Source organism: Homarus americanus, unplaced genomic scaffold (genome assembly GCF_018991925.1).
Source record: "Homarus americanus isolate GMGI-L3 unplaced genomic scaffold, GMGI_Hamer_2.0 scaffold20053, whole genome shotgun sequence".
Lineage (NCBI taxonomy): Eukaryota > Metazoa > Arthropoda > Malacostraca > Decapoda > Nephropidae > Homarus > Homarus americanus.
In genome coordinates this window covers 32,501-41,325 of record NW_024751625.1, presented here as the reverse complement: position 1 = coordinate 41,325, position 8,825 = coordinate 32,501, and the positions used below count along the sequence as shown (strand labels likewise).

The window sequence follows — 8,825 nt, the reverse complement described above, 5'->3', positions numbered from 1 at the left end:
GTGGAGGGATAGGCGGGTGGAGAGGTGGGGTGGAGGGCTAGGTGGGTGGAGAGGGGTGAGGTGGAGGGATAGGCGGGTGGAGAGGGGCAGGTGGGAGGGATAGGCGGGTGGAGAAGAGGGTGGGAGGGATAGGCGGGTGGAGGTGAGGGTGGAGGGATAGGCGGGTGGAGAGGGGCAGGTGGAGAGGGATAGGCGGTGGAGAGGTGAGGGTGGAGGGATAGGCGGGTGGAGAGGGGCAGGTGGAGGGATAGGCGGGTGGAGGGTGAGGGTGGAGGGCTAGGTGGGTGGAAAGGTGAGGGTGGAGGGATAGGCCGGTGGAGAGGGGGCAGGTGGAGGGATAGGCGGGTGGAGAGGTGAGGGTGGAGGGACAGGCGGGTGGAGGCGGGGTGGAGGATAGGCGGGTGGAGAGGTAGGCGGGTGGAGGGATAGGCGGTGGAGAGGTGAGGGTGGGAGGGATAGGCGGGTGGAGAGGCGAAGTGAGGTGGGAGGTGATAGGCGGGTGGGAGAGGGGGCAGGGGGCAGGTGGAGGGATAGACAGGTGGAGAGGTGAGGGTGGAGGGATAGGCGGGTGGAGAGGCGGGTGGAGGGATAGGCGGGTGGAGAGGTGAGGGTGGAGGGATAGGCGGGTGGAGAGGTGAGGGTGGAGGGATAGGCGGGTGGAGAGGTGAGGGTGGAGGCAGGGGTGTGCAGTTATGGAGGTCACTAAACATCAGATCTATACACTGACTTTTTTGATGTCTTGGTCTTGAAGAATTTCCAGTCTCAGTGTATACATGTATGTGTTTATCCATGTGTACACCATTTCCTATCCATGTACACACACACACACACACACACAGTTCTGTTAGCCTGATGTAGACACAGTGCTTCACATTTGTGTATGTATGTATGTATTACTCGTCCACAGACACATGGCCTCACACCCTATCACCACCAGGCACACGCAAACTTACACACCCACATGTAAGTTGTACTCAACCCATGGTCCACACAATGACTGGTACATGCAACACCTCACTCACTCATGTACACAGTGTCTCATCCATGTACTCATGTACACAGTGTCTCATCCATGTACTCATAACCTCACCCACTCATGTACACAGTGTCTCATCCATGCATCCAATCCTCATAACCTCACTCACTCATGTACACAGTGTCTCATCCATGTACTCATAACCTCACCCACTCATGTACACAGTGTCTCATCCATGTACTCATAACCTCACTCACTCATGTACACAGTGTCTCATCCATGTACTCATAACCTCACCCACTCATGTACACAGTGTCTCATCCATGTACTCATAACCTCACCCACCCATGTACACAGTGTCTCATCCATGTACTGATAACCTCACCCACTCATGTACACAGTGTCTCATCCATGTACTCATAACCTCACCCACATACTCTCAAAACCTTACCCACGTACATATAGTAGCTCACCCATGTACACACAAATCCTACCACACGTACAGAAAACTCAACTACTGAGCGACTTGTCCGTGGGGATTGCTTGCCACTGGTTAAATATGAATAAAAAATATGAATTGGCAACGTGCATATTGATCTCTGAGCCGCCGCGTTGTTGCCAACTTGTGATTATTATATTTTCAAACCGTGCTCAATTATTCAGCCAAAACACGAATTAGTGGATTTTTTTATCTTTACTGAGCTATTGTATTTTACATTTTGTTATTTATACATACTGCGTTGAAGAGGAACTCAGACGATACCTCAAGTGCGCAGACGCTTAATAAAAATCATAACACTGAGCCCCCAGATGGTAACACAGGATCAGCTGGGGAGTTGCCGAACGTCTAAACGATTTACCGAATTTTGTGTGTAATTTACTCCGTAATTTGAACCATTTATCAGGGGGAGTGGTGTTGTTGTAGTTGTATTGATAGAAAAGACTGTTATTGTGTGTGTGTGTGTGTGTGTAAGTGTGTGTGGAGGATTATTACAAGATACGACAACTGCAGGAACGGTGACGAGTGTCTGTGTGTGGATCAACTCTTCGACGCCTCTAAAAGCTACTGACCCACTCGCCAACTCTTCCTTTTATTATCATTAATGTACTAAAGGATTTGGTTATTACTCTATGATCAGTGAGTGGAAGGAAGGACGAGATAAATAAACGAGGGAGATGATGAAAAATGAATTACTAAAAACATATAAGACAATGTAGACTCATAGCTTTAATGTCAGATAATTTTTTTTTTGTATTTACTTTCGGAATATTTTAATTTTGACTTAATTTGTATTTTTTTTACAACGTGATGATAAAATAACGTTCAGATATAGATGATTTTATGATTAAATTAAAACTATTAAAGATTATTATTATTACTTTTATTAATTATTATTATTATTATTATTATTATTATTATTATTATTATTATTATTATTATTATTATTATCGTTGTTGTGGTTACTACTACTACTACTACTAATTATAATAAATATTTTATTTTATTTTATTTAGGTGGAACTATTATAAAAATATGTTAATTGCTTGTGATGGCTACTTATAATACTACATATGTGTAATACTTATATCATTAAAGAGTTACTTATCACCACTGATCTACTTACAAAGCTTATAATGTAATATAGTACTTTATTGTTACTTTTATATATGCTGTTGACTAACCAAATCGTTATATTACACTTTATATACTTACGATTTTATACAAGTTTGCTCGTTCTTGTAATGCCTTCACATATAAGCTTGTTATAACCCTATATTTATACCTGTTATAGCCCACTTATACGCCTATAATAGCCCAGATTATATACCTGTTATACCACCACTTAAATGTTTAGAATTATCCCACTCACGAGTCTCATATAGCCCACTTATTGTAGCCCATCTTATATGATTATTTTAGTGCTAATTATAGGGCTATCATAGATCCTGTTATAGCATTATTATAGGCCCTGTTATAGCGTTATTATATCCAGACTTATATGACCACTTGTGACGCCTTTTATAACCCTGGTTGTTTGTTGTGATGACTGCTCGTTATGGTCTGTTTTATATCACGCGTTAATTATAGAAGGTTAGTTTTATAATCTACCGAACCAACTCATTATTATTATTATTATTATTATTATTATTATTATTATTATTATTATTGTTATTATTATTATTATTGTGGGTTTTTTGTTATTATTATTGTTATTACTGTTCTTGTTTTCCTCTGATGTTAAATAAGGTTAAGTAAGGTTTAGTTATGTTAGGTTAGGTTCGGTTAGCGTTAGATTAGATTCGGTTAGCATTAGGATGGTTAGTCGTAAAATAAGCTGGATGGGCTAAAATTCAAGCTTTGTAAAGTAAGTTAGTAGTGAGTTAAGTGCCTCTTCTTCATTATCCATTAAGCCTGAACCCAAATATTCTAAATACCCTTAAATCTGGACCTGAATGCCCTTAAATCTGGACCCAAATACCCTTAAATCTGGACCCAAATGCCCTTAAATCTGGACCCCAAATACCCTAAAAAAAAAAGAAGCTAAGTTTAGGGTGGACTCAGTACTTCCGATTCTGGGAACCGAAGCAATATTTCACGGAACCTGGGACCTGAATCAATACCTGGGACCTGAATCAATACCTGGGACCTGAATTTTACCTGCCATTGTGTTTCCTGTCAGCTGAGTGAGCATTTTACTGAACTGTTCAATGATTCTCTTTGTCTCAACGTTCACCCTTGGCTTGAAGAACTGGCGCCACTGTTCACCGAGTCTTTGTTCAGTGTCCATCCTTGGCATGAATAACAGATACTACTGTTCAGCGTTCACCCTTGGTTGAAGACTTGTGTTCAATCTAACCTTCAACGAGTCTCTTTGATCAGTGTTCAACATCGTTTGGAACACCTGGGTTGAAATATTCAATATAATGTTCAGCGAGTATGTTCTATGTTGAGCCTCGGCCTGAACACTGAGTGAACGCTGAACTGGTGTTCAATGAGCATGTTAACTTTTAAATTGTGTAAGCTTACACACACACACACACACATATATATATATATATATATATATATATATATATATATATATATATATATATATATATATATATATAGTGGTTTTAATTCGCCCAGGAGACCACGCCCATATATGGAGGACGATAAACTGACCACGCCTACACTTGGAGGACAAGTAGACCACGCCCACACGTGGAGGACAACAACAAATAGACCACGCCCACACGTGGTGGACAACAACTAGTAGACCACGCCCACATGCGGTGGACAACTAGTAAACCACGCCCGCACGTGGAGGACAGCAACTAGTAAACCACGCCCACACGTGGGTAGTGAGGGTAGGGCTTGACCCAGAGAGAGAGAGGGAGTGTTGTGCTATACCTGACAGCTGAAGCTATTTTGAGCCAACACCTAGATTATGTGACTTGGTAAGCCACCCTCCTTCTCCCTCCCTTCCTTCCTTCTTTACTATCACCCCAATTCCTCTTCCCTCTCACCCCTTCTATCCCTCCTTCAACCCCAACCACCCCCTCCTCCACCACAACCACCCCAACCCCAACCACCCCTCCTCCACCCCAACCACAACCACCCCTCCTCACCCCAACCACAACCACCCCCTTCTCCACCCAACCACAACCCCCCCCCCTTACAACCCCTTCTCTGGGTGTGGCTGTGTTTGGAGGTAGAGATAGGGGGGGGTGAGGGGGGAGGGGGTGACCTTGGTATGTCGTGTTGTGAGACGCTGTGTTGTGTGGGGGGATTGAGGAGGGGGGTGAGGGGGGAGGGGGTGAGGAGGGGGGAAGGGGGGGAGGGGGGTGTGTGTCAAGGTCACCATCACGCCTGATTGACTGTCTTGACTGTCTGGCTCGTCTACCAGTCTGTTATCATTGTTATTTGCCTGCCAGTCTGTCATTGAGTTTGTCTAGACAGTATACTAAAAGTCTCCCAGTCTACCTGTCTAAAGTCTCCCAGTCTACCTGTTTAAAAGCCTCCCGGTCTACCTGTCTAATAGTCTCCCAGTCTACCTGTCTAAAAGTCTACCTGTCTAAAAGTCTCTCAGTCTACCTGTCTAATAGTCTCTTAGTCTACATGTCTAAAAGTCTTTCTAGTATTATACCAATCTACCTGTATACTAATCTGTCTACCATTCCTAAAGTCTGTCAATCTACCAGTCTCTGTCAATACCTCCTGTCTGGCCGTCGTGTACTCGGGTGAGGTGTGACCGTGACCTTTGACCCCGGCAAAACTTGTCAGCTGGAGGGATTGTCTTGGCGGATATACTGTACAGGTGAAATGTGAACGGTGTAGGTCTTAGTGTCCGTGTGTGAGTGGGTAGACAGACAGACAGACAGACAGACAGACAGACAGAGACATTATTAGATGGTAGAAATTCTGATCGCTATATTTACGCGACCTTTGAGGTGTTTTGGTAATAACGATAATAATAATAATAACAATAATATTAATAATAAGTAATTCTGGTTAGTGAATGTTGAATAAATAATTAAATGTTAAATAAATGGTTAGCTCCCTAAAAAATTTATAATGATAAAAGTGGGAATGAATGTTAATTATCGGTTAAAAAAAAGTAATATGTGGCACCTTCTCCTGTTTCAAGGTTGCCAACGAACATAAATACCGAGGCGAATTACTGCTTGCCACGGTATGTAAGTGACGGTTGGGGGGAGATGGTTAACGTTTAGGGGATGGGGGAGATGGGGAGGAGGGGAGGGGGATGGGGAGATGGGGAGAGAGGGGATGGGGCAGAAGGGAGAGGGGAGGGGGGATGGGGGCAGAAGGGGAGGAGGAGGGGGATGGGGCAGAAGGGGAGGAGGGAGGGGGATGGGGGGAGATGGGGAGGAGAGAGGGGGGATGGGGGGGAGATGGGGAGGAGAGGGGGATGGGGGCAGAAGGGGAGGAGAGAGGGGATGGGGGCAGAAGGGAGGGGGGGAGGGGGATGGGACAGAAGGGGAGGAGGGAGGGGGGATGGGGCAGAAGGGGGGGAGGGGGAGGGGGGATGGGGCAGAAGGGGAGGGAGAGGGGATGGGCAGAAGGGAGGAGGAGGGGATGGGGCAGAAGGGAGGAGGGAGGGGATGGGGCAGAAGGGGAGGAGGGAGGGGATGGGGCAGAGAGGGGAGGGGAGGAGGAGGATGGGGGCAGAAGGAGGAGGGAGGGGGATGGGGCAGAAGGGGAAGAGAGGGGAGGGGGCAGAAGGGAGGAGAGAGGGGGAGGCAGAAGGGGAGGGAGGGGGATGGGGCAGAAGGGGAGGAGAGAGGGGGATGGGACAGAAGGGGAGGAGAGAGAGGACAGAAGGATAGGGTTGCTGGGGTGAGATGAGGGGAGTAGGGACGACAGCTGGTGGACACAAGAGGTACTGGCCAGATGGTTCATGATATGTGACCTCACCTTAAACACACCTGTCTATAGAGAGTGCCTGTTTGACCCAGCATTTCCTTATTGACTGACTGAAACTGGTTGACTGGCTGACTAAAACTGACTGATTGACTGACTTTCGTATGCCTCTCTCTTTCCTGGCGGTTTTGTGTGTGTGTGTTTAATTGACTCTGACCTCACCAACACACTTATCTTGTGTGTTAAGTGACCATCTGACCTCACCAACACACTTAACACTACTTATCTTGTGTGTTAAGTGACCATCTGACCTCACCAACACACTTAACACTACTTATCTTGTGTGTTAAGTGACCATCTGACCTCACCAACACACTTAACACACTCTTCCTCGACGTAAAGTGACGGTATATCTAACATGCACTTGGCACTTACAGATTTCACCTGCATTTTGAGAACGAAGGAAGTGTTTTTGTACAAAGACTTACCTTTAGAGATGTTTTAATAATAATAATAATAAATAATAATAATAATAATAATAATAAATAAATAAATAATAATAATGATAAATGATAATAATAGCAGTAATGATAGTAATAGTTAATAACAACTAATTACGGCGTTACATACAAAATACATGAAAAACTAAACATAATATAATGCTGTATCTTAGCTAACATTATGTAAGGGAGGTTAACGATGAACAATATCCACGCTAAAAAATATATATATAGAGTGAAATATACATATGTTGTGTTCTTAATGTATCTTAATATCTTGTCATACTCAGCTGACACACTAGAGAAGTTTATTACACACTGGGATTAAGCGTAGGGTTCATTGGCTTTAATCATCATACGTCTGGCAGCTGTGTCATCGCCCCGAGGATTAGGTCTTGTTTTCAGTGGATGAAGTTATCTTACACCCGGCAGCGTTGTCATGGTGCACTGGGATTAAGTTAAATTCAGTGGGTTTAATTATTGTACGCCTGGCAGCTGTGTCATCGCCCCCGAGGATTAGTTCTTGTATTCAGTGGGGGGAAGTTATCGTACGCCTAACAGCTATACACCAATCATATAAATACCAGACGAGTATTTTTGTTCAGTGGTGGATGTAATCGTATGCATCGCTTGGAAGGATTTGTTTTCAGTGGATCAAGTTATCGTACACTGGGGAAAGCTATTGTACTCATTGTTGTTTAAATGTCGTATAAGGAAGTGATCTTATATCGTTTTAGAGATTATGTACCCAATAAAGTGATAATTGGCACCTTAAAGGCTTGACTCATCGTACAGTTTATAAAGTCATCGTACGGAATAATAAAGCTGTCGTACCCGAGAGCTCAACTAGATTATGGTGTGATATATATTATTTAATTGAAGCGCCTGGAGTAAGGTTAGATTAAGTATGGTTAGATTAAGCTAGGTGTAGATTAAGTAAGAGTTCAGGTGAGAAATCATCGGGTGAAATAAACAGGGGTGTGTAATCTTCAGGTGACCCACTTACGATCACTAGAGAGAGAGAGAGAGAGAGAGAGAGAGAGAGAGAGTGTGTTGACAGAGTGTGTTGAGAGAGAGAGTGTGTTGACAGAGAGAGTGTGTTGTGTGTGTGTGTCCTTTTGATTGGGCCAAACCTGTACACATGACAGGAGGATAATTTACTATAATTTTAAGTACTATTTATGGTAATTTGTCGTTTTTTAAGTGAAGACAGTATGAGGTACATTATTAACACACACACACAGACACACACACACACACACACACACACACACACACACACACACACAGAGCTGCGTGTCGTGTGTGTGTGTGTGTAACTCCGCCTCACTCTACGTGGTCACTTGCATCTTAAAGGTGAAATGGGATATATTTTTCCACACTGTGATTGGAGGCCTCTCAAGCACGGGGCCCCGAGGCTTCAGTCATAATAACCTCAGCGGGGTAGTTGTCGTCTTGGTCTTACCTGGAGAGAGAGAGAGAGAGAGAGAGAGAGAGAGAGAGAGAGAGAGAGAGAGAGAGAGGAAATATAGCAAGGGAGTGAAAACAAAAGATATGTGTGGGAGAGTGAAAATTAAAATAGAAAGGGAGAGATGAAATAGAGATAGTGAGAAAATAAAAGATTGTAAAATAAAAAGTTATGAAAGAAAAATAAAGATAGTGAGAGTGAGAAGGGTTCGTTGGTGGAGATGCCTCGCTGCCGTGGGTGTCGTAAGGCCATAGTTGCCACAAGGCCCTGGGAACCACAAGGCCCTGGGTGCCACAAGGCCCTGGGTGCCACAAGGCCCTGGGTGCCACAAGAACCCAGGTGCCATAAGGCCTGGGTGCCACAAGACTTTGAGTGCCTGCTAGAGCCAGAGGTGGTAGAGGAAGGCTGTAGTGGTGGACCTTCTTCCCGCGACACCACAACTGGCAACCCTCGAGGAGATGCCACCTTGTATTTTTTCTCTTTAATTTTCTTTAATTTTCGGTCCTGGGGTGGTGG

The 8,825-nt window shown here is 44.4% G+C and overlaps 1 protein-coding gene across 1 annotated transcript in view; it reads left to right on the top strand.

The window, feature by feature from the left end:
• The first annotated feature begins 8,529 nt into the window (after positions 1-8,529).
• Positions 8,530-8,825, top strand: part of LOC121854679 (vegetative cell wall protein gp1-like) — a 15,771-nt gene continuing 15,475 nt past the window's right edge. Inside the window, exon 1 of the mRNA XM_042349375.1 lies at positions 8,530-8,777. Coding sequence (XP_042205309.1) covers positions 8,530-8,777 — 248 coding nt within the window. The remainder of the gene's footprint in view (positions 8,778-8,825) is intronic.